General features: G+C 42.4%; 1 protein-coding gene across 8 annotated transcripts in view; it reads left to right on the top strand.

Annotated features, from left to right (window-relative positions):
- MECOM (MDS1 and EVI1 complex locus) overlaps positions 1–16,165 on the top strand; it is a 330,442-nt gene extending 314,277 nt beyond the window's left edge. For all 8 annotated transcript variants that reach the window (XM_083868952.1, XM_083868948.1, XM_083868946.1 and 5 more), the window contains 7 exons: positions 3,448–3,614; positions 7,126–7,203; positions 8,954–9,123; positions 10,186–10,330; positions 13,067–13,303; positions 13,866–14,052; positions 15,337–16,165. In XM_083868952.1, the coding sequence (XP_083725078.1) occupies positions 3,448–3,614; positions 7,126–7,203; positions 8,954–9,123; positions 10,186–10,330; positions 13,067–13,303; positions 13,866–14,052; positions 15,337–15,471 (1,119 nt within the window). In that variant the 3' untranslated portion in view covers positions 15,472–16,165. The remainder of the gene's footprint in view (positions 1–3,447; positions 3,615–7,125; positions 7,204–8,953; positions 9,124–10,185; positions 10,331–13,066; positions 13,304–13,865; positions 14,053–15,336) is intronic.
- The last annotated feature ends 9,434 nt before the right edge of the window (positions 16,166–25,599 follow it).

Here is a 25,599-nt window from a genome sequence, read left to right as displayed (position 1 = left end):
ACTCAATGTCAGTAAATACCCACTAATACCAAGGGGAAAGTGTGACTTTTAACTCCTGTCATTCAGGAAAAATGATATTGAAGTTGGTAGTCTTATGAAAATATCACCTGAGTGCTTAGCAGAAAGGAATTGAAAACAACATTATGTTATACTGCCTTCAGGTCTTGAATGCAGCTAAAGTTCCCCTCGAAAAGGCCATAGTAGAATTAGAAAAGACAAAAGTGCAACAGTGATGATCACAGGTAGAGAACAGCTTCCATTCAAAAAGAGACTAAGTAGATTTTGATTGTTTCATCTGGGGAAAAAAATGCCTGAGGGAGCTGTGCCCCAGCTCTGAGTCCATGAATGGTGAGCAAAACCTGAATGAGAAATTGTTATTCATTACTGATAACAATACAAAAAAAAAAAAAAAAATCAGGCAAAAGGCTTAGAAGGAACAAAAGCCAGTATCTTTTCATATGCACCTAATTAAATTGGTGAACTCTCCTTGACAGAGATATAAATGGGTTTGAAAAGATTTAGCCAAGTGAATGGGAGCAGCAGCTGATGGCTGTTCAGTGTTCTAAGGGAGATGCAGCCTCCAGTTAATGCTCTTGCACCTCCCTGTGCTGGTTTGTGGCAGTGGGAGATCTGTCCCTTGTCCACCCCCTTTGTGTCCCCTGGAGCCACTGCTTGGGACCAAGTACCAGCTTCCAAATACTCGTGTTGCAGGTTTAGAATTCCTGCTTGGTTTTGGTGTCTGAGTTAGTCCTCAGTGCAAAACCCCTGGATTTCTTTCTGCTCAGCTGGTATTTTGCAAGTGGACTGGTGAGCAGGGGCTGTCTGCCTGCACTGAGGGTGATGGACAGCCTGTTGTGGATCAGGGCTGCCGGACTGAGCTGTAAAATGCCCCCACAGCCCAGGAACCCATATCACAGTAGGGATTTGCATCTTGAAGGCTCTGAGGACCAACACACTCCAGGGCTTCTTAGGAAAATGCCCCAGTTTTGGTTCTTGGGAGCCTTAACTGCAGCAGACAGTAGCAGCTATAATCATCCTGCTAGCAGTGGAGTGACAGTGCCTCAGGTCAGCAGAGCTGTGGGGCCAAACACTTCCCTTTGGTGCTGGTGCAGTTCTTGAAAAACATAAATCATACCAGGTCACACATAAGTCAGACTTAAAAAAAAAAAAAACCACAACCCAACTAAACAGCAAAGCAGCAAGCACAATAGTCATTCCTATGGTGAGAAACATATTTTTAGAAAGCGAGTAATACTTTAAAATAATTGGAAGTGCTCGTGTTTCCTCTGGATGAGGGATTTAAGATTAGGTGCTGATTTCATACCTATTTTGGGACTGATGTAATCCTAGAGGCAGTGTTGGAGGTAGAGCTGATCTGCTGAAACAAAAGTCCATCTCAGTTTCTACTCTGCAAAATCCTGGAAATAAGAACTAAAACAAAAATCAGCATGACTAAGCCATTTTAAATGTAAAGGGGAAAATAGTTGCTTTAATATATTACTGGCGGGGACCATGTGCATGAGAAATTGTGATCCAAAAATGATTTAACCCCACTAGATAATGAAATGGACTTGAATATTAAATATACATAAATAAAACATTTACTACACTTCTCAGTACCCTTATTATTCTTCACCATAAATATGTGATATCATAACCCATGCACTGTCTTGTCATTGCTAATCAGCCCGAAGGCCAAAAGGGCATTTTTCATTCAAACCATTTATTTTCAGCAGTTGTAAAATAGATGAGTGAATTTTTGTGGGGAACAATTAGAAGGAATTAAAGGCAGTGGAACAACTATTTTAAAAGCTTCAAGAATCAATTCCAACTAAAGGAGAAGATGAAGTCATATAAAAAGAAATATATGGTAATGTTGAGGTGTGTGGGTTGATAATGACATCTCGGTGCCGAGATAGAATTACCTCCTCTCCCAGCAGCATCATCATTACATATCTCATGCCTGTGATCAGTACATGTCAAAATCCTTCATATTGACAAATGTGCTGTCCACTTGCATCTGTGGAGAATGTTTTAGCAGCTGAGTGATTATGAATCAAACCCCAGAGCTTACAGCCCTTACTGCCTCCCAATGCTTTCACATTTGTTGCCTGACAAGTAAATGTATCTTGACTTCCCTCTGAGATTTTTTATTTTTTTCCACCGCGTTTGATGAAAGACATTTGGCAAATTGGCAGTGGTACCCTGTACGTTGCAATTTGTACTCAGCATTAGGAATCTGAGCATGAAATGAGAGGGCAGGCTACAGGCTAGAGGGAAAAAAACAACCCAGCCCAAAGGCAGAGCTAACCAGCATGGAAATAGTCATGCCAGGAGACAACCGTGTAATTCTGCCAATGAAAATAAAATTAAATAAACCTGCAAAAATGCCCAGTTCTTCCAATTAAAATTTCAGTTTTCCAACAATCAGAGGAACCTTTTATGGATTTTGAAGAACAGTCTGTGGAGGTGTTCCAGCTGAGAAGGGTTCAACATCTTGTCTGTCATATAATTTCCTTCTTCGTTACAAGCAAGATCTTGCACAGGGCTCATGCTGTGGGTTTTGTGCTCTGTAGGTGAGAGCTTGGCTTCCTTTTTTTTTCATTTGTTTGTGGTGTTACAGAGAGGTGGATGGTTATTCTCACCTGTCAGTAGGCTCAGCAGCATTCTTGAACTCTTCAAGTGGCAGTGTTTGAGGTTTTTGAGGAGCTTTTCGTGGTCCGTTCCAGACACCTTAAAGGAAACTGTTCTCCAGGAATTTTTTAATCCCCACTCCCTGCAAATTACAGACAGCTAATCAAGAGTGGAGCCATCCCAAAGCACGCAGGAGTTACAAGCAACTAAAGGTAGAGCAAAAATATTAAGAGGTGGAAAAATAGCATAGCCATCTAACAGGCAATGTGAATACAGAGCACCAAACCCACCAAAGCTTCATTTCTTCTGTGTTTATCCAATGGTCTTTGGCTATGATAGGCTAGAAAGAACACTGGACTGGATGGTTGGATGTGGCTGGAGCATTGATGGAGCCTCTTTGGATCTGGATTGTTGCAGCCCTTGGTTGAGCTAGAGTTTCCTCTGTGATATGTGTCCTCTGCAAGTCCTCAAAAAATATATTAGAAATTCAGTTACTATTTATGTTCATTTGGTAATAAATACTCAGTGATTTCTGTAGATGGGATGTATAGACTTGTAGGCACACAACCACAGAGCATGACTGCAGAACCTGGAATTTTATAGGAGCTGGGGCTTAAAAATAAGAAGAGATGAACACTGGCTAATTACTACCCTCATGACCCATAATTTTCAAGACTGCAGCCTTACACTGACTTTTTTTTTCCCTTCTTTCACTTGTCAGTCGATGCTCTTTGCATTTCGGGTTCCCGGTGGGGGCAGAAAGCTGAGGGGATAATTTAACCTTGGTGGGCTCTGTGCTCTCTCCCTCTGCAGGTGTCAGCTATAGAGAACATGGCAGAGAAGCTGGAGAGTTTCAGCGCCCTGAAGCCGGAGGCCAGCGAGCTGATCCAGTCGGTGCCATCCATGTTCAACTTCCGCGCGCCGCCCAGCGCGCTTCCCGAGACGCTGCTGCGCAAGGGCAAGGAGCGCTACACCTGCAGGTGGGTCTGGGACACTCCTTCTATAACAACCCCACAAGTCCCTCTACCCTGATGTCCAACAAGTCTCTCAGGCCTCTCCATGCCCAGCATGAAAATTCCCTTTGGGGTTTATCTGTCGGAGTCCAGGACATCCGCTTGGATGACCTGGGACATGAAGAAGGGAATTTGAGCCGTGGACAGGGGGATGTGGAGCCGGTCCAGGGGGTTTGGATGCCTTGGCATAGAGCTCAGGAAAACATTGGGTTTGATTTTAGTCCATTGCAAAGACTTCCGACACTGAGAGAGGAATTGCAAACCACCAGCATGTGAAAACAGTAGTTTAGCATGGTAGAAGATGCAAAATTCAGTAGTTTTAGGGTGCATGGAATAGAGGTAAGTGGAGGACAAAATGGTGGAATTTGGGTGGTACCTCGTGTTCCTTTCCTCCGTCTTCGTCCTCCATCTTCTGAGGTGGTGATGACACAAGGTAGTGAGAGTGGATTGGGTCAAAGTAGAAATGACCCTTTTAGTGTGAGCACTAGGTATTGGTATAAAATAGTAAATAACTGACACATAGTTATCTGTATCAATGTGAGGTGACATCCCCTCGGTGGGCAGTCGCCTCATGTCTCAGCCGCTGTCCAGACCTCGGCTGGGAGCGGAGAAAATTCCAAGATATCAAATAATAAACCACACGAGAAATCTGAAAACAGAACCTTGAGGACTCCACTTTTTTCTGCCGACGCAACTCGGGGCTTTTAGAGAGCCAAGGACTTTAAACAACCTAAATCTCGGGTGAGGAAACCCTCCTCGAGATTTATCGTTACGATTCAGCTCCTCTAATGACACGTAGAAATCCAATTTCTTTAGAGGGCTTATAGCAAAGTTTATTGAAAGACAGATTCATTTTATACGGTGTTTTGGTACAATGGATAGGATTGGTCTTTTAGGGCACCACCTTTTTATGAACGTCTCTACCAGTAAACAAGTTGGAAAAACACCGGTGTCAGGAGGAGGCTATTGACAGGGATTGTTTATAGGGATTGTTTTGGGTTCCTCCTCACGATTTCCCAAGCCAGACTGAGGGAGTTTTGTCCTTGGCTTTTCCACAGGCTTCAAGGTGTTGCCTGGAGCCTAAGAATCCATGTTCTGACCCCGGTCAGCTCCCACAGGGGTTCCTGGCCTGGGTCAGGAATGGTGTGGCCAGCAGGAGCAGGGAGGTCATTCTTCCCCTGTACTCGGCACTGGTGAGGCCTCACCTCAAGTGCTGTGTCCAGTTCTGGCCCCTCAGTTTGGGATGGACATTGGGTGCTGTGTCCAGTTCTGGCCCCACAGTTTAGGATGGACATTGGGTGCTGTGTCCAGTTCTGGCCTCACAGTTTAGGATGGACATTGGGTGCTGTGTCCAGTCCTGGCCTCACAGTTTAGGAAGGACATTGAGATGCTCAAACACCTCCAGAGGAGACAACAAGGCTGGTGAGGGGCTTGGAACACAAACACAACTGAGGGAGCTGGGGTTGTTCAGCTTGGAGAAAAGGAGACTCAGAGGTGACCGTATCACTCTCTGCAACTCCCTGAAAGGTGGTTGTAAAGTTGTAGTGAGGTGGGGGTTGGTCTCTTTCTCTGGGCAGCAACTGACAGAACGAGAGCACACGATCTTCAGCTGTGCCAAGAGAAATATAGGTTGGATATTAGGAAAAACTTTTTTATGGGAAGGGTGATAAAGTACTGGAATTGTCTCCCTGAGGAGGTGGTGGAGTCGCCATCCATGGATGTGTTTAAAAAAGACTGAATGTGACACTAGGTGCCATGGTTTAGTTGAGGTGTTAGGGCGTGAGTCGGACTCAGTGTTGAAGGTCTCTTCCAACGTGGTGATTCTGTGATTCTGTTCGTTAAATTATTGGTGTTACGAATCAACGAGTTCTCCCTTGATGGCTTGGAGTGGCTACCTAGAACAGAAGCTAGACAAGATGAAGAGAGTAAGAGTAGGTATTTATTAAAGGCCTTCAATAGGTGCACCTTGGGCAGTCAGAAACCTCCCAGAGGTTATATCCAAGATGGACAACAGTCAGTTTTTCAGACAATTATAAGTTTAATCCATTTACATATCAGGGGTTAATCCTTGAATTACAGTTTTCACGTAGTGAAGTCATTTACTCCAACTTTGCCCCTCCTAATTCACTGTTGTTTACATCTCTCAAGGCCTGACACAGTAAGGTGTCCTTGAGTTTCAGGCCCAGAGAGGAATTGTTTTGTCTGACCAAAATGTGAAGACAGTAGCTAACACTCTATATGGAGTTTTAGAGTTATATACTAAAGCAGTAAAGGATTTGAAAAATATAAAAGCTAAATCCTAAGGCATCGCGCTGTATCACAGTGGTTTGATGAATGAGGTGGAAACTGTTATATAAACAATTCTTTTTTTTCCAAGTTTTCTCATCACTTTCATATATAAAAGTGTGCTTTCATTATTGATTTTTTTGATCATGAACTACAGACGTGTTTTCTCTCGGGCTTCTGGTTTTAATATCCAAAGGGATCAGTGATAAAATACATGACTTATTAGGACTTGTGTGTACGGACTTAAAAAAAAATCCCACAATGCAGATAGTCATTGAATGTGCACCCAAAATGAATGGGAGCTTTGTCAAGGAGAGTGGAATTAGCTGTGTGGGTATTTTGAAGGCTTATACATCACGTTGTGAAAAAATAAATGGGATGTTAAAAGTGAAGGGATGCAATCTTCAAAGTCGTCGTGTGGAGCAGCCACCACCCTCATTCACTTAAGAGAGTGTTGTGTGTGCTCTGCCCCCATGCAAAAATGGGCTCAATGTCCTCAACAGAATGGGCCAATTATAAACTGAATATTAATATATTATTTGAATGAAGGGGGAGAACTCACGATAACTTTATTTTTTTTGCCATTATTTTTCCTGTGACATATTATCGAGTTTGGAGAATGGTTTTTAAATTGCACTGTTGAGGTCTCTATATCATCTCCAGAATGTGCAGGCATTTGACACTGGCATATCGGTTTATCTGATCTTTTTGAAAACATGTCACCTTCTTTCAAGACGTGTTGTTATAGAAACATACCTTGATGGATTAGGTCTTTGAGTCTTGTCTGCTCTGATCCTATTCAATGCACAGAACGGTGTCACGTTTGCTGACACGTAGAATTGGTTGAAAGGTTTGAAATTTGCTTACACAGAGGCAGAAATCCAAGGCTTTAATAACAGGTTCTCTTGATTCCTAATCTGAATGAGGCTGATAATCATCCAGTGGGCTTAGAACCTTGGGCTGATCTTTAAAACAGGTTTTTTTATATAACCCTTGCTTTTGCACAAGCAAAGCTGGTTGGTACCAGCAGTTCCAGTCCCACTCTTGTGTGTGTGTGTCAATCTCTGACATTTGCTGAATGCTTTTATTGAGATGTTGTTGCACCAAAGCAGAGCCAATATCGTGATGATGATTTCTTTTGGGCTGTGCATCCAGTGCAGCTCAAATTGGGAACAACATTTTCTTATCACAGATACTGTGGCAAGATTTTCCCGAGGTCTGCAAACCTGACCCGTCACCTGAGGACGCACACTGGAGAGCAGCCCTACAGGTACCACAACCCTCACCCCTGCCTGTGCTCTGGCCAAGCTTTAGGGTCCCTGCCAATGGAGACATTTTCTGTGAATAAAGACAGGGAATTTAACATCCTTGCTGGACCAGCTCCAGCCCTTCCTCCTTAACTTTGGACCCACCATTGCATTTTGGTCTCAGAGTTTTGTGCATTTGGTGCTGATCCTCGGTGTTGAAGCTGCAGAAAAGGGAGAGAGTTTTGGTCTTAGTAAAGTTCTTTTGGCTGGGGCAGCTTCCCAACACAATCCCCCAGTCCTGCCTTTGCTGGCAGGGTGGCTGGCACTGCTGAACCAGCATGATTGAAGTGATGTTCAGTAGGGCTCATGGACATATTTTCCCTTGCAAAAATGGTTTTTTATTGGAGTTCTGCGGTGTTATTTGCAGCCTAAAATTGGGTGATTTGTCAGTCATCTGATTTCTGAAAGGTCCCGGTTGCAAAGGCGTTACTGTATTTATTTGTTTCCTGCCTAATCTGGATCTTTTCTGAGGTCTGCTGAACCAAAACCCATGTGGGTGTACTCTCCTGTTGATAAGAATATGTGTGTGATACTGAATCCAGGACAGTCTCATGCAGAAATGTGTATAAATCTTCACCTTATTGAAAATGAAAGGCTAATTTAAGCTGGAAAGAGGCCAGTTCATGTTCCAGTAAAACAAATGCACAGATTTCTGCATTTTATGAGCTGTAAAGAGCAGAGTAAGCTCATTGTTTGTGAGGAAACAATATGTTTTTTGCATCTAGTCTCTTTGGGAAATGAGATTCACATCTAATTTTATTGAAGGAAGGTCTTGATGCATGTTATACCCGTCCACTGCATAAAAGCCACAAGCAATTAGTAGCATAATGGGTGATTTCAGCACTAAAAAAAAAAATTTGACATCACTGACAAGTGTAAGAGAGGCACGGGAGAAGTAAGAGATTGAAAAACTAAAGTGGTGAAGACTCTTGGCTAGCTGCCAGCCAGAGAATTTGGAATAGTTATAGTATGACTTAGTAATGGCTTAAAGAGCAATACAGTAAAGGCTTTAGGGACTCCAAATCGCTACAGAGTATGAAAATTGATGCCTCTGGTACCAGAGTGATAGACTAAACTACTCACATTGGCACAGTATTAAAGGTTGGGATTGTTTATTGCTGGTTTTTGCAAGATAACCGAATTTCCTCTGGGATTAGCAATCAAGCAAGCTAATTCCTCAAGAAAAGATTTAATCACACAGTATAATTTAGAATAGGAAAAGAAATAGCCCTTTTTACCTTATTTGAGCATTAGAAGAGATCTGTTTCATGTTTTTTCCAAAAGTGTTTAATTGTATTGTATTGGCAGCACATGAAACAATGGAGTTATTGCTCTACTGTTTTCAAACTTCCCAACTTTGCGTGCAACAGTTTTGAAAACATGGGACTCAATTACCATAGCTAATTTGATGCCATTAGCTCAGAAATATTATGCTCATTCCTAGAGGCAGTATTTAAAATATGAAGTCTAATGTAAATTAAATCTGAAAACGCCACCATAGAAGTTATGTCTCCATTCCAAGAGCACAGCTCTCCAGTTAGCCCAAATGTGTCTGTATGTCAGGGAGGATTGAGCCTCAGTAGGAAACAAGGAGCTGTGGTTGGGTGCTGAGACTGAGCCCAGAAGGCTTGTTATGTATCTTAGGACAAATCTTTGGTTTCCAGCTACTAACCAACTCTTTCCTACCCACTTGTTTTGGTGTGTTTTTTTTAGATGCAAATACTGTGACAGATCCTTTAGCATATCCTCTAACCTGCAGAGACATGTGCGTAACATCCACAATAAAGAGAAGCCGTTCAAGTGTCATTTGTGTGACAGGTGTTTTGGTCAACAAACCAATCTTGACAGACATCTAAAAAAGCACGAGAACGGGAACATGTCTGGTATGTTCTGAATTTTCCCTCCTGTCTCTTCCCTCCCCAGCCTGCCCCATGTCCCATGTGCAGGGACTGCCTGTTCCCTGCCCAGTGTCCACAGGCACACGCTGCTCCAATGGGTGGGTGGGTTGCAAAATATGTGAGTGCCTAAGCTCTGCTGACATTTAAAGTGCTTTGAAAATCCCAGCATAAACTCTCCCCTTGTATGACTTAAGACCACCGGATGATGTCTTTTATTTTGGTTTTAATTAGGCCAACCCACAGCGTTTTGAGAACAGACTGGGAAAATTGGTTTAATCCCATCTCCGCAATCACTTGGATCTCAATAGGAGTCCCAGATTTGGAGTCTCAGGGGACACTCTAAAAGATTTTCCTGGCACCCTCTGAAATATTCCCACTGTCAGGAGCTGAAAAGCGCTGGCTATTGTGGAGCTAATGGTGCCTCTCAAGCCCCAAAGCAAATTGGTCACTGCACAGCAGCAGCACAGGCAGTGGTAGGAGGGGATGTCATTGGGCTGGTTTGGGTGTCTGCAGGGTTTAATGAAAACCCTCTCTGCAGTCATTTCAGCCTCAATGGAGATAACCAGGGGCATGCAGTGAATGCAGAGCTGTCCCTTCCCCAGTGCTCAGAGAAAGGCACTTGGTGCTAATGAACCTGGGTGATTATGTCAGTGGCTGCTTCATATTTTGAACAAATCTGCATGATTGATAGCTAAAAATTAAGTTCCATTTGCTGAGTTGGACCACTGGTCTAAGAAGGACAGTTATCAATGGACAGTCTTGGAATCACAAGGAGCAGAAGGGAGATGTTGAAATAGAGATATGGAAAAAGTGATGATAAATCATGGAAATGATACCTAGCATCCAACCAAGTCATTTTGGCTGGAAATCACCTTTGCCTATGAATAATTAGTAATTACTGATTTTATGGCCAAAAATCATAGTTCACACTGACCAACTTTTGGCTCTCACTCATTTTAACCAGGTTTTCAATTTCATTTTGATTTAAATGGTTAAATATAGAAAATGTAAAGGAGCAGCAACGGATGTCGTATGTTTTGCTTTAAGGTACTGCAACATCTTCACCTCACTCAGAACTGGAAAGCACAGGGGCAATCCTAGATGACAAGGAAGACTCTTACTTCACAGAAATTAGGAATTTCATTGGAAACAGCAACCACAACAATCAATCCCCCCGAAACTCAGAGGAGAGGTGAGTTGTGTCTGATCTGCCTTCAGAAGGTGCCCACTGCTCCTTTTCCAGGTCTGCAGACCTGATTGTTCACTTTTGATGATGTTTGGAGCCAGAGTTATTTTAGAATCTGATTGCTTCAGCAGCCGCCTTGGTGTCTTAGGAAGAAAAATGTGTTAATTCCCTCCTCACTGTGTATGAAGATGTTCCAAGTGGTAGATGCTGGTCAAGAGATTTGAACTGTGAACACATTTCTCCTGGTATCTGGAGCTCTCAGTTTCAGGCTCCCGCCGTTGATTTAAGTCTGCTGAAAAAATTCCTTCTCTTCACATTCACGGCAGAACAGGTGAATTCTACATCCTGTGGCTAAATGTATGGAGCCTCAGGATTTAAGTGCAATTTAAATGTGTAATTAATAAAGTAGACCAAGCTAAATTCTTGGATCAAATGAAAGATTGTAGCTGAAAGTCCTTTCCCGTAAGTAACTCAATCCCAAGAAAGATGCTGAGTAGCCAAAAGCCCACAAGGCTGCGGGTGGGCGTTGGGAGTCCACAGTGCTCCAGCATGTGAGAGAGCTTTTTCTACTAAGATTTATTAAGTATATGGGTGTTTGAATTCTTCTGAACTAACAGAAGAGAGACCACTTCTAAATATTTTCAGTTAATAAAAGTACAGCTAAGCAGAAAAGGCTGTGGGATGGAGCCCCACACATTTCTTTGGGATTGGTGTTGCATTATGCATTATTTTCCCTTTTGAATTGGCATTACATTATCAAGATCAAAAAATTCTTACTGTTGGTGACAAACTTCGCTGTCTCCTCAATTTCTAGATGCCTTTGTGAAGGGATCAAAAGGGTGGACACCACACAATTTCCACAAAAGTATTGGATTAAGTGATTACATGCATATTCAAATTTCATTCCATCTTGATTGGCAATGAGGGCTTGGGATTTTTTCTTTGCACATCTGGTCTCAACATGTCCTCCGACAGGAAGTCAGCAAAGTGGAAAGGTTGCTGGGTTGTGCAGTGTTTCCTTTCTAAATTTGGCACTTCAGACTGCTCTTGACGGATATTTTATCCCTGGCAAATTGCTGCATTTGAAAGCATAATTAGGGAATCTGTTTTCTTAATCACATGGCTTTTGTTACTTTGGTTGTAGTCCATCTCCCTTTCATTTCTAGCAGCCTCAATTGAGCATAACAAGCAAGTTGGCAGCCCAAACTGCGCTCAACAATTTCTTATTTCTGCCTATTTAAATAAAAGATGATAAAGAGATATTTCTCTGATGATCTTAGAGGGAGGTGGCTGCTTCAGCTCTCCCTGTTCTGCACAACCTCAGATTTTTTTGATACTGTTCTAAAGACAGACTGTTCCCTAGAGCATTTTTTTTCAATGCAATGCTAAGCTCATGGCAGTCAGCTGGAATTTGCTCGGAAAATAGATGAAACGCTAATACGGTCAGCGAAACTATGCTATTATTGTGGCAGAAACCAGCTTTCCTCCTCAGAAAGTCCATCAGTTACAGCAGAAAGTCAAACGTTAAACACCGACAAGGCTATGAGGGTTCATCTTATCTTGCTCCGACTTTGGGTCTACCCCATATTGTCCCGCACAGTTTGAAGCACACGGAGTCTAAAGCAAACGGCTTGCGGACAATAAAGTTTCCATTTTTATAACTGTATTCCTGGAAGAGTTAAGGACCTTTTGCACAATGAGAACAATAGATGAATCAAGGCCTCTGTGCTGCGTGACGTGGTGGGGGCAGATACAGTGGTAGCATGAGTTTTGAGGGGGGCTTCATTGGGTGCAGAGCATTCCCATCGCTGTGCCTTTGGTTGGGTGTTCGTTGAGTCGTCGGTGCCGAATTCCTTTGGCTCTCATTTGATGGGATGGACACAATGCAGCTCCCGATGCCCTGAACCCTACAGGGTTGAGACCGTTACCAAAAGAGCCCCTACTTCAGTGTGGGTATTATGTCCTTGATAAAATTCCTGTAGGAAGTAGTTAAGAGAAGTCATTGTCTGGGAGCAAAGGGCAGCATAATAACAGCGTGTAGACCAAATGGTTTTCCATGTGTATATTGCTGTAATTACTCATTTAATAAGAATAAATGCACTTAAATTGCCATATGACCTTTCTTTTCATTGCTTTTTACCCTTCAAATCAGTCAATAATCTAGTTCAGCATGGAGGCAATATTGCAGACCACTCTTCAGGTCTCCAGCTGAAGTCCCTGAGGTTCCCATGTATGAAATCCATACCTTCAGTGAAGCAATATGGCTTCCAAAGGGGTGGTAGTGTGCAAAATTAATTATGCATATAATTTTGACTTTAAAACTCTGAATCCAATATTCATATTTTGGTTAAAAATGCCAGATCCAATTTTCAGAGTTTCTTGGCCCGTACAGCTTCTGTTAAAAGGCAGTGAGTTGTTTTGCCCAGACTACATGTATGATTGGAAACTTGAGATGAAATAATGCATGAGAAAATTTGGAATGGTTATCTGAACATGCCTCTGTTAGAACAGTAGTTTTAGCAGGATAACAGGAAAATCCCATGCTGATGGTGCTGCAGCATCCCACTGATTTCTGAGTGGAATTTTCTCCAATGCTGCCTGAATGTCTGAAGCTAAGTAAGATGTAAAATACTTTATTCTGCTGGGAGAGATGCTTTTCAGATCTGCCTCCAGGAGTCTGCCGATGAGGAGCTTTCATATCTGATCTGCGTTTATAAGTTGCATTTGTTTTGGTACTTTCAGAATGAATGGCAGCCACTTTAAGGATGAAAAAGCCATGATAGCCAGCCAGAACTCGGATCTGTTGGATGACGAGGAGGCAGAAGATGAAGTAATGATGGATGAAGAGGACGAAGAGAGCGAAATGGCAGGGAAAGCAGTCAAAGAGCCCGTGACGAGCGACATGCATGAGGGCACTCCTGAGGAGGATTATGAGGAAACGACTACTTTGGACATGAACTGCAAAGCTTCCCCTGGCAGGTTGGTTCCTTCCGAGTATTGGTGTGCCCGATAGGCGGGATGAGAACAATGAGCCATACAAGAGTGCCAGCACCAAACCGGCTGCCGTGGGAACCGGCCCGGAGCAGCCGCTTCCCACTCACAATAGCAACGTGTGTCTGTGTTTGGGTCAACACCAGCCCTGCTTTCAGCCTCTTCGTGCAGTCTGGAGCCCTTGTTAGGAAAACTGACTGTGCTTGGGGAGCTATTGTGAGGTTCTGGGTGAGACAGGAAGCAGGGTGAGACAGTTCCATGGGAGAGACGTTATCTGCTCTGTGAGCCGTCCTGGATCTCTCATAATGGCCTTGCAAAAGGCTGTGGAGACACCATGAGAGAGACAAACTCTCCCTCCCCCCACTAAACTGCCTTTTCTTTAGAACAGAAAAGAGAATTCCTTTTATTTCAGGATCGCCGTTCCATGAGGCAAGGTGGTCTGTGAATGTGAGAAAGGGGGAAATGGCTCCACTGTGTAAATCTGAGAAGATGAGGGAATCCAGAGAGGATCATTTAATTGGCATTTAAAACCTTAATGGTGTTTTTGTAGGTATAAAGAAGAGGAGTATAGTAAGACTGGACTTTCGGCTTTGGACCACATAAGGCACTTCACAGATAGCCTCAAAATGAGGAAAATGGAAGAAAATCAGTACAGTGAAGCTGAATTGGCAGCTTTCAATGCTTCCCAGCTGCCAGAGGACCTCAAGCAACCGTTGTACAGGAAATCCAAATCCCAGGTAAAAGCTTAACTCAGTCAAACTGTTATTGTCACCAAATACCTGCAGGATTAAGCTGTTAGTGTGTGGCAGGCAGGGTTGTTCCAGCCTTGTCAGACAGGGCTGTGCTCCATGTCCACAAACCTCAGGCTCACCCAACATCCCACTACACCCCAGAGACATGGCAGGGGGATGCTCTGCTCCCTGAAAACAGAGGTTTTCTATACTTTTTTGTTACTTTTTTTACTATTTTTGTTCTGCCTGCTGCCCACGGACATGCCACAGTAAGAACTAGTCCCAGTCTGCTGACACTGATGCTGTGGGGTTTAGCTGCAGCCTCACAGGGATGTGATCTGGCTGGCTTGGCTTTTTGGTATTTTTTTATAGCCTGTTGGATGGTATCACCTCTAGGTCCTCAGCATGTTTTACGAACAGCAATAACTGAAATGGTATCCTCATGCTATTTCTTGCTGTTTTCTAAACATTAATTAATTAAAACGAGGTTTTTTTAGCCCCTTTGAAAGATTCCTGTTTCAAAAACTGCAGAATATGCACATAGAAAAGGTCAGCAAAGGAGACTGTTATATTTGGTGAAATACAGGACGAGACAAGGGATAATGTGATTCCTCAGCCTCTTGAAAGGAGCCTCCTGTGCCAAGAATCTGAAGGCAAAGGAGACTTTGGGACCTTGTCGACCATCAAAGGTTTCTCTGAGCTTTGTGCAACCAGATGAAAGCAGAAATTATTATTACTATTAGTGAGTCAAAAGTGTCAGTGAAAGGGTTGACAGTGGTTTTTACCTAAAGCATTTTGTTGGTTTTTTTTTTTTTTTTGAACTAAGTAGAGCCCAGTGGCTGCAGCCCAACTGCTGCCCTGACTATGCTGAGGTGACGCGGCTCCGAGCTCAGATCCCCACCCCGGTGTCATTGTAGGACACCAAAGAAAAATGAGAGACTCCAAATATTTCAGAAGGCAAAGAGCATAGAAAAAAGTCTTTATTGTTTAATTCTTACTACTTTTTATAAGGTGTTCTGATACAGACTTAACATGATCGATGAATAGGTATGACACCTCTCTAATCCTATTGGTTGAACTAGAGAAACAGCAAAACACTACCTGGAGAAAGATTGTTTTGAGGAAGGATAGTTGTTTGCCCCGATTGTTTTGAGAAGAAGCTTTCTTGAGAAACTTTTCCTTGGGAAAAATTTATCAGCTGCTAGCAGGCTAAAATCTCTCAGACCCAGAACTATCAGACCCACACTGCAGGAAGTGTGACCTCGTTGTCCTCCTTGTGTCCCCGTGCAGGCCTATGCCATGATGCTCTCTCTCTCCGACAAGGACTCCCTTCATTCTGCATCCCACAGTTCTCCCAACATGTGGCACAGTATGGCGAGAGCCGCCGCGGAATCCAGCGCCATCCAGTCCATCAGCCACGTATGACAGTGCGGAGTCTTACCCAGGATGGGACCAAGTCCAAACCCAGTAGCATGGCTCTTTCATATATGACTATTTAAAAGACTGCTGAGCAGAATGCCTTATAAATCTGCAGGGTCACTCATTTAAAGTCCGGTGACCTTAAACTGAATAATTTTAAAAAAAGAAAAAAAAAAAAAAGAAAGAAACTATTTATTCTCAATATTTTGTTTTTGCACAGCAAAGGCAGCTGCTGACTTCTGGAGGATCAATGCGACTTAAAAGAAAAAAAAAATAAAAATAAAATTAAAAAAAAAAAATAATTCAGTGGATTATGTAAACGGGGCCGGGAAAAAGTGTCTTCCAGTTCACCCGGCTTTGAGGGGCAGGGGCAGAAGGGTTAAGACTGCATTGATATACACATGGGCACTCCTTTAAAGTAGGAACTGAATTGATTTTCTTTTTGTATAAGATAGTTTGACACAGGATTGGGAACAGTTGCTTTTATGTACAAATCTCTTCATTAAAGCTTTATGCATTTTAGCCCTTCAAAGAAAGAAAATAGTTCTATGAAATGCACACTATCCATCGTAAATGTAGAAAGAAGTAACAGGGACTATTTTGTTCTCTCCGTAATTCTTTTGCCTTCTCAACTGCATTGTTTAAAAAAAAAAAAGGAAAACCAAGGAGAAAAAAAAAAAAAAGACAGAAAAAGAAAGAACTCTGAGAAACAATACATAAGAGGCTTGTGTATATTGTAAACTATGAATGTTCACTACTCCAAGAAGCTAAATCATCCAGATAATTCCGTGAAAGCACCGCGTTCATCGACAGCACCACTAGTTTGAATCATTGTAAGGAGATTTTTAATTTTCGACAATCATGTCACTATTTTGTTGTATTGTTTCCTTTCCCCCTACCCTCTTAATTTCTCCTTTGTGTTGTGTGTACCGTGTATTTATTTGTTGGCAAACGATTGTTTGTTGATTACAATAGCACTGTTCCTGTAACAAACAGCACTGCTCCAGTCCCCCACTGCGTTACGATGTAAGGCACCCATGTACTTCCAAAAAAAAAAAAAGTGAGGTGAACTGATCTGTGTATATGGGAGTGCAAAACAGTGTTTGAAATTTTCTTACATTCCTCTTTTATTTTATTTTTTTTTGCCTTTTAATGAACTAAATAACTAATAGATGCGACTTAGTTTTGTTCTGTTGTTTTTTTTTTTTTTTGTAATACAGTAAATTGATTCGATTGTATAAACAGTTATAATTTCTTCATGAAAGCATGATTCTTCTGATTAAAAAAAACTGTACCCAATATTTTATGCTGGTTGTCTGCGAGCTTGTGTGATGTTATGTTCATGTTAATCCTATTTGTAAGATGAAGTGTTCCAAATTTATGTTTTAAAAAAAATAAATAAATAACGGAAGGTATTCAGTTATTTTTGGGGGTTTTTTTGGCCTTTAGTGAGGGACCAGATTTATTTTTCCTTTTGTTTATAATCTCATTTTGAAATAATCGGCAAGTTGAGGTACTTTCTTTAAATGCTTTGTACAATGTAACTGTTACGCATTTCAGTACATTACTATGGGAGGATCAACTTAAAAAAAAAAATAATAAAGGACTACAAAACTGAAGGGATCCATTTCCTTTTTGTCTTGGTTTTGTCTGAGTTGGGAGGAAAAAAAAAAAAAAAAGGAGCATTTCCTCTGCAGCAAAGATGGATCTGTGGGGTCATGAGGGCAACCAGAGGATGGGGCACTGGGAGGTGTCTTGGACTTGGCCATGAAATGTGGGACACGAGCCAGAGCCTCTCAATAGACCAACTGTTGGAGGGGTTTAGTTAAGTCCTTTAAGTTTCAAAACACAGCCTTGGAAAAGAGGGATATTTAGGTCATTTCACAGAAGAGGTTGGTGCAGTGTCACCTTCAAAGGCTCTTGTGGAGTTTGAGTTTGAGTTTTGCCTGCATGCTGCTTGTGGAGACAACATTGGGAAGCAGTGGTTTGTACATAGTGAAATGTTTATTCATATTTGATCAGCAGAGTGATCAAACTCCGTGGTTGAGAAGCTAAATGAGCCTCCAACTGCATAAAATGAGCCTTTTAGAGTCTAAAAGGGGGAAAACAAGAGCATTTTAATTTGTGTTCTCTTTGAGATCAGATCTGAACCCCTGCTTCTGGGCAACCTGTGGAGGAGAGATGTCAGAAAAAGCCAGTATTTTCCCAAGAAATGCCCATCTTGCTGCTCTTCTCATCAGTAGAGATAGGAAGGGTTGAGATTCTCCTCTCTCAGCCTGTGCCAGTGCACATAACTCATAAGATATTTAAGTTATATTTTGGAATAACCTGCACGTGTCATTCTTGTCTTCAGCCCAGGTGTGGGCTTGTTTGGTTTGCTCCTTCAGCTTGAGAGCCTTCTGCACAAGTTGGTGGCAAGCTGAGACCTACACCCTAATGGTTTTCATGCAGGAAGCCTAAACCACACCTGGAAAAAATGTAAATAAATGGAAAAAAAAAATAAAATAAATCCCGTGTGCATATTCTTGTACTGCACTGGCCTGAGGCAGTGGCCAGGTACATGCAGATAATTGCATAAATAGACTATTATTTTTTGTGCAGTTAAAGTCACTGTGGAACTTGGTTTTAGGTTTCTGCCAAATACAGAGAACAAATAGATTAATCAAGACAAGTTTTATCTGCAAACAACTTTCCAGATCGTTTTCCCCTTTAATTTGATGCAATGACAGTTCTTATCAGCTCTGCCCTCACCTGCCTTAGATGAAAGAGGGTTTGGGAGGTGGAGAAAGGGTGGGACAGTCTCCCCTGGTTTTAATGTTCTGGGTTACAGCAGCGCACAGATCATAGACCTGTCAGGAAAAGAACTCCTTGAGCTGAGCTCAGGGTTAGTTCAACCTGCCCATAACCAGGTCTGGGGAGCATTAGGGAGTCGCTGCTGCCAACCCCTGGGCTGATTCTCCCATTGGTTGTCTAGAGGTTGGTATTTTTTTTGTCACAGTATCCCACCCAGCAGCAGTGCCCATGGGCTTTGGTGAGCACTGGGGGGACAAAGTGTATTTCTGTAATATCAGAAGTCCTTCAACTCCATACGTAGATCACTTATGTTCAACTCCATGGTAGATCCCTTACCATGACCTTGATTTTCATTGCCTTGTCTCAGTGCCAGAGTTGTTCACCCAGAGGAATAGCTGAAAAGCAAACCCAGATTTGATTACTCATCCCCCAATAAACAAAGAAAACTGGATAATTTTTGTCTTTGTGTCATACCCTCCCCAGTGGACCACACAGGTGCAATTGTCCAGATGCAAACAGATGCTGAGTGAGGATTGATGTTTCTGGCTTTCTGCTACAGTAATTTAATTTTTTTTAAGGAAAAAAAAAAGTCAATACTTTTCAGAAATCCCTTCAGCTCATTTCAGCATCATCCTACTGTTCACCCCACTGTAGTATTTTTCTGTAAGTCAACAAATCATTCCCATGTGATCCAGCAGCCTTCCTAGATGGAGGAGCTGCCCATTACCCTCTCAATTCCTATCTACAGAACCGAACAAAGCCCCAGCATGACAAGATGATTAATCAATATTTCACCCTGGCCCAGCTCCTCAATACCCCTGTGGGTCTCAGCCGCCGTTCCCGTGTCAGCTGCTGTTTCCAATGGGTACATTTGTGGAGTAATGGGAGGGGAAGTTATTATAAAAGCATTTGCAGGGCTGCTTTTTGCTCAGCTATTCAGTTTGGCCGGTTGCTCCATGAGTGTCTTGAACTTTAAAACTTTCTGTCAGGTCTCTCACATGTGGAGGCTCCCTGTGAGCTCCTGGATGGCTCTGCTGTGCTCTCTGCCTCCCAGCTATATTTAGTCCCAGTTGTGGTTTTGTTGCTCACTGGTAGAGTGGTGTGGAAAAGTTTTAAAGATGCTTCCAGTAATGATTTAAACAAAGCAAAGGTATCCAGCAGCAAATAGAAACCCCTTTTTCCATGTCAAAGCCCACGTTCCTTGCCAGGACTCCAGTTAGCAGGAAAATGTTTTCTGCAGCCTGGCCAAAACCAGCCTTTCTCCCGTCCATTGACTGGCTCTGTAGGTCTGTGAGTACACCTAGTCTGGGGCTGGCAAGAGCCAAATTAATTCAACTTCTGTTTCTGTACAGAAAATGCTGCCAGCTGTAGGAAAGACTCAACTCAAGTTCACTTAGGGAAGTCTGGGGAGATGGTGAGCATCAAATAAAAAGTAAAAAATAAGTACTGTCTCCCTCCTCTTTTCCATTATTTTTTATTCCCTGATTCAGACTGATTTGCTGCTAGAGGAAAACAAATTTCATGAAAACTATCATTGAATTTAGATTTTAATAAGACTAACATTTAGATAATCCCTGAAAAGAGGCCCCACTGCCACACAGTGATCCAGCAACTCATCTTGCAAGCCTTTATCCCAAAACTGCTGCCTAAATTTTGCTTGGGAGTGGTTGCCCTCCTCGGTATAAACATAAACCAGACTGAACACAGATCCTTTTGCATGGTGGAAGCAAAGCCTGTTTTTTTTGACCCAAGAGGGTGCACATTTTAAAGGCAATCAAAGCTATGTATATCTATCAATCCACTTGAGGAACTTTTTAATGAACTGTGCTGTGGAAATATGAAAGTAATGTGGTACAATGAGCTTTAGCCGCCTGAGCGGGGGGTCTGAGAGAAGGCACCTCCAGCAGGCCTTTTCCCTGCTTTATTTTAATACTAATTAATTCCAGAAAAAGCTAAAGAAATCTGATGAAATGCTACACTTCTAAGAGAAGGTTTTTGCCCAAGAGTGTTCAAGCAGGCCTCCCAGCTTGGGAGGGTCTAGTGGGAGAAGAGGGTTAGTGGTGATTTTGATGCTTAAATTATCAGTAATTAAGAAGTTGATTTTCGGGGATTGAGGAAAATTTTAAACAGCTGCTTCTTTTCGGGCCTTTTACTCCTCGTTTTCATTAGCATGTGCTAAGGCAATCTGGAAAATATATCGAGATCCATATTATGCTATGTCAAGACCTCAGCATCTGTACCTTGGGGCAGATAGATGTGAGATAGCCGAGGGTGGATGTGCCAGCGCGCACATGTGGAAGCGTTCAATTTGTAACATGATTACAGCCCCAGCACAAAGCCCGCTTGATACCTGTGGCAGGCTCGTTTCATGGCGAGCACAGAAAATCCTCCAAGATCATGTCATGTTTCACATCACCAGCCAACCCAAACTGGAGGAGTAGCGCTTTAATTCCTGGGGAATCTCTTTCAGCGGGCGCATGTCAAGCCCAATTAAGGTCCAGGCGGGCTGGTGCTAATTGGGGTGAGGAGTGCAGGGGGGTAACGTGGTCCTGCAGCAAAGGAGCCCCTTTGTCCGGTCCACACCAGCCTGTCTGACTTCCCGAGGGTGGCCACTGGAGGAACTCCTGCTAGAAAACCTCCTGGAAAAGTTCACAAGTGGAATAGAGAGATTTCAGGGTGGATAAGGGAGCTCAGGGTGCTCAGCAGCAGCTCGTTGTGAGGTCTCCTGCACTGAGGTTGCCATCAAAGGAGAGGAAGGTGGTGAGCTGCCTTCTCCACACACACAATGCAAATCTGACATCAGCATCCTCCAAGGATCCTCTCTCGTCTTGTCTTTCTCCACTCCCAAAATAAAAAGAGGTTTTTTTCAGTCTGAATTGCTGATACACTAGAAAAAAAAAAAATAAAATTGAGGCATGAGCTGAGATGTTGAAATTAATTTAAACATTCAACCTCCCCTGAATTTCAGAGGGATTTATGTGAAAATCCCAGCAGATTCAGTATCAGGTCATCCATAATCCAAATGAAAGCAAAACATTGGAGGACAAAAGCTCATGGTCTAACTCAAAACTGATTCCTACAAATATTTGAAGGATTTTGATCTTTCTAATTAAGGAACCAAGTGTTTTACTCTACCAGACTGTTTCAGAGAGTCATGTAGTCATACAATAGTTTGGATTAAAGGGGACCTTTAAAAGCCATCAGTTTCAACCCCTCTGCCATGGGCTTGGGACACTTTACACAAGCTTGGACACTTCCAGGGCCAGGGCAGCCACAGCTTTTCTGGGCAACCAGAGGGCCTCACCACCCACATTGTAAAAAAATTCTTCTTTATATCTGGTCTAAATCTATCTTTTTTTAGTTTAAAACCATTACTCCTTGTCCAGTTGAACAAGCCCTATTAAAGTCTGTCCCCTTCCCTTTGTGTTTGAGCCTGTTGGGCACCAGTCTGGTGGGTCTTCTCTTGAATTCGTCTCCCATCTGAGCATGGCCAGGAATATTTTCTATCACCCAGTCTTGGGCTCAGGTCTTAAGGGAGAAAAATCTTTGCCACTCTTAGACTAATGAGAGGTCCTAGTATATTGACACATCTGCCCATCCTCAGGAGGCACTCCCAGAGCTGTGAAGTCCAGTCAGCTGCAGTCACACTGGTGTAATAAAAGTTTGGTTCAGAAGCATCCACAGCCCCTCTGCTCTGTGCAACCACAAGCCACAAAACACTTTGCAATCCACCATAACGAAGGAGAGACCTTTATTACATTTAGTCTTGATTCCCTGGTACTCCCTGGAAGCAGTTCTGCTGTTTTTATTACTTAAGAGCTATTAAAACCTTAACCACTGCATGGAGCAACTCGCTCCAGCTTTACACTCATCCATAAAAACTTTGGGAGGTCAAGAACTACTTTTTGGACCTAACACCCTGTCAGCTGAGGAATGCCAGAGTCAGGTGTGAATTTGTCTCTGCCCTGGCTGAGCATAGAGACCAGGCTGAGAGGTGCTGAAGGGCAGGAGCATGGCTTGTAGCTGAGTTTTTTTCCATGGTTTTCTTTGCTGCCTGTAAGGAAGGACAGGGAGTGGGATGGCAGTGACCTCTCCTTCCCCTCGTGCCGGCCGTAAGCCAAGCCTGAACATGCCACCCTCTGTTAGCTTAGGAAACAGCAAAGCTGGACAGAAAGCCACTGTGTGGAGAACAAAGTAGAGCAGGAACAGGGACTGGGGTAAATCCCACCCCAAAAAAAAACCCACAAAAAAACCCAACAAAAATCTTGAACAACCCTAAGCTTGTCATGGTGCTGGGGGAAAAGAAACAGGCATGGGTAACCAGCAGGATGGCACAGAGACATTGACCAGATCAGTCATCTTTCCAAAAAAATCCCTCTGAAGCACAAGTGCAGAACCAAAACAACCTGACATGGTGTAAGGGAAATGGCACCAGCCAGATCCTGCTATGAGGGCACTCCCTATGTTGCTCTTTATGCTGCCCAGATACTGCTGGGGTGTAACACAGAAGTCAGCTCAAAACCTTTCATTATTTTCAGGGGGTTTTATTATAGAGCTGAAAAATCTGGCTTTCTCAGCTTGCTGCTATTCCCAAGTATATCTTGTTCCTCCTCCACTCTGCCACTGAATTTTTAATATTTCCTCTTTGGAAAATATCAGGAGTCTCAGCAGGGTGTGGGTTTCTGCTCTAATACAGCTCTGCCAGAGGTGAGCGAGGCTGAGGTGCCTTAGGGCAACATTTTGCCCTTGGAAAATATGTTCTAGCTACTGTCCCCACAGAACAACAAGGGAAAAAAACCAAAAAGAAGCACTTTCCCAAAACCTGAGGAACCAGCCTCGTAAATTATCCATTTGTAATGTTTCTTCATTTCAGCTGAAACAATGATCCCGGTTCATTTTCTTTTAAACTTTGTCTCCCAGTCCAAGTGGCCACCTACTTTGTTGTCCAAATTTCTCGTGCAGTTGGAATCTTACAATGTGTAATCTCAGTAGGGTTATCAGTTATGTCATGCATTATACAGCCTCCAATCAGCGTAGTGGGAAACAACATTTTCATTTAATACCAGGAGAAACAGTGGAAGTCAGCGATTGATACCAACACAATGATGGGAAAAAGTGTCCAGAGGTGCTACTCACATAATCTCACTTTACAACATCTTGAAAATTCAATAGAAAGGACTTTGCTAACAATACCAGAATGACATACCACTGATTATTGTTCCTAAAGCTCTTAACAATAAGAAAGCTCTCTAAATATATCTCAACAAAAAACATGTAACAGTTTGTTTCTTCTTTTTTTTTTTTTTTTTTTTTTCTTTGCAAAGCACATAGTATTAGTCAACAATTGTTGTGTGGCGTGAGCCCATTAGGGCTGTTGGCTGGTAATGTTCTGGGAAATGAGCTCTTGAAAGATCTTTTTTTTCTTTTTAAAACATGCCTAACAATTGTATCTTAAAACAATCCTGGATCAGCAAACTGCAAGGACCCACTCTGACTTATTTTCTTAAGCCTGACAAAAGACTAACTCCGCTTGCATTTTACTCACTTGCTTTAAACTGCCGTGAGAAGTAAATTTTAGCGCGGAGCAGAAATGAGAACCCCTTTAAGGACCAACTTCTTGGTCTGTCTTTCCCCAGCAGCCCATCCTCAACAAAATGTGTCTTTCAGAAATGCAGTTAAATTGAACCTCAAATACACTATAATATTTCCCTCAGAAAGAAACTGGAATATTTACTTCCAAACTCACACATTAGGGGATGAACCAGAAATCACTTTAGGGGTCAGTGTGTACTATAGAAAGAGCCCTGAAAGTATTTCATTGCCCAGCATCTTCCTAGAGCAGTACCCACCTTTGGGGCCATTCCTGCTGACCCCAAAGCACACAAATGAAGACAGATATGGAAATAAAACCCTTATTTTGCATTGCAGCATCGAGCCCATTGCCATGTTTCATCACTGTGTCACTGTACAATGTTTTCAGGGTGCATGGTCTTCCAGAAACTTGTTGGTGAAGATTAAATAATAATTTAAATTCCTTTGATATAGCTTACATTTCAAAACCAAACTGAACCCTTACACGTCCCACAGATCTTCACTGCATTTATAGCCCCAAAAGGCCAATGCAAGACCCCTAAAAATAATTAGCTGAAGTAAACATTGAATCACATTACAGAGTCAACAGTGAAGAATTTTTGAATGAAATAAATGGTTCATGCTTGAGGATATTGAGTGAAATATCCACTGGATTTTCTTTTATTGCATGCCCTTAGTCTCTCTGTTTATTATTCAAGTGGTTAATGAGCAATTCCTAAAACTGAACCAGAAGGTGTCTTTAGCAGCCTGACTGTCAGCCCATGCCATCCAATATGTTTTCCACCAGCCTTTTGCAACCCTAGCTTGATTTCACCTTAAACACTCTCTGGAATGATTATTTTTGTTCGCTGAACTTGGACATCAGTCGTAGAGATTCAGTTAAGATTTGTTTGTGGTCGATATAAACAACATCTACTGGGTACAACTTATATCAGGAGGAAAGATTTCAACTTCTGAAAACATTTTAGGATGATCAAATGAAGGGAATGAGAAAACTTTGTGAAAATTTAACTTGAGCACTTGGCTGCTTGGCTCTGCTTTTCCTGTGATACAACCACACTGTTATTGCCAGTTACTGTTATTGCCAGTTACCCCAAATTTATTTAGAGGAATAGGTACATGAGGTACTTCACTTGGAGGAATTTTTTTTTTCACTTCCTCAGCAAACACTACGGGTGTCCTTCAAAGCACCTTCTACTGCATTTCATAGCACCTGATTATTGAATCAACCTCTGATCTCTCTCAGTTGAGTATATTGATATAAATCCTTTTATTAAGCACCAAATATTAAGTGTTTATTAAGTATCAAGCAAGATTTCGTTTTCTTGCCATTTCTCTAACATTTAAGTGTAGACCTAATAAGTGAAATTCCTCCACAGGGTAACTTGAATGAAGCCTCAGCTGAATTAGGGGCTGACTCTCCCTAAGGCAGGGCTGGAAATATCCCTGGAGTTAAAGTGGTTTCAAACTCATTTTGCTGTTTTTCACTCCTTCCTGATTTTATGTACTTACAATACTCATGTATTACATATAATAATAGGTACTCACATGCAAGTATTGCATTTAATTGCATTTACATTAATGAAATTTGGAGAAAGTGCTCACCTAAGGGGCAGAGGAAGCCACAATGGCTGTGAGAAATGCTGGGAATGAGGAGGTGACTTCAAATTCCCCTGGCTGAAAGGTGAGGGGGTTCACCCACCTGTGCTGGGTGGGCTGTGTGTCCTGTCTCAGGGCTGTGCAGGTCAG

This window comes from Zosterops lateralis, assembly GCF_965231275.1.
Source record: "Zosterops lateralis genome assembly, chromosome: 10".
Lineage (NCBI taxonomy): Eukaryota > Metazoa > Chordata > Aves > Passeriformes > Zosteropidae > Zosterops > Zosterops lateralis.
This window is presented reverse-complemented; position numbering and strand designations above follow the sequence as displayed.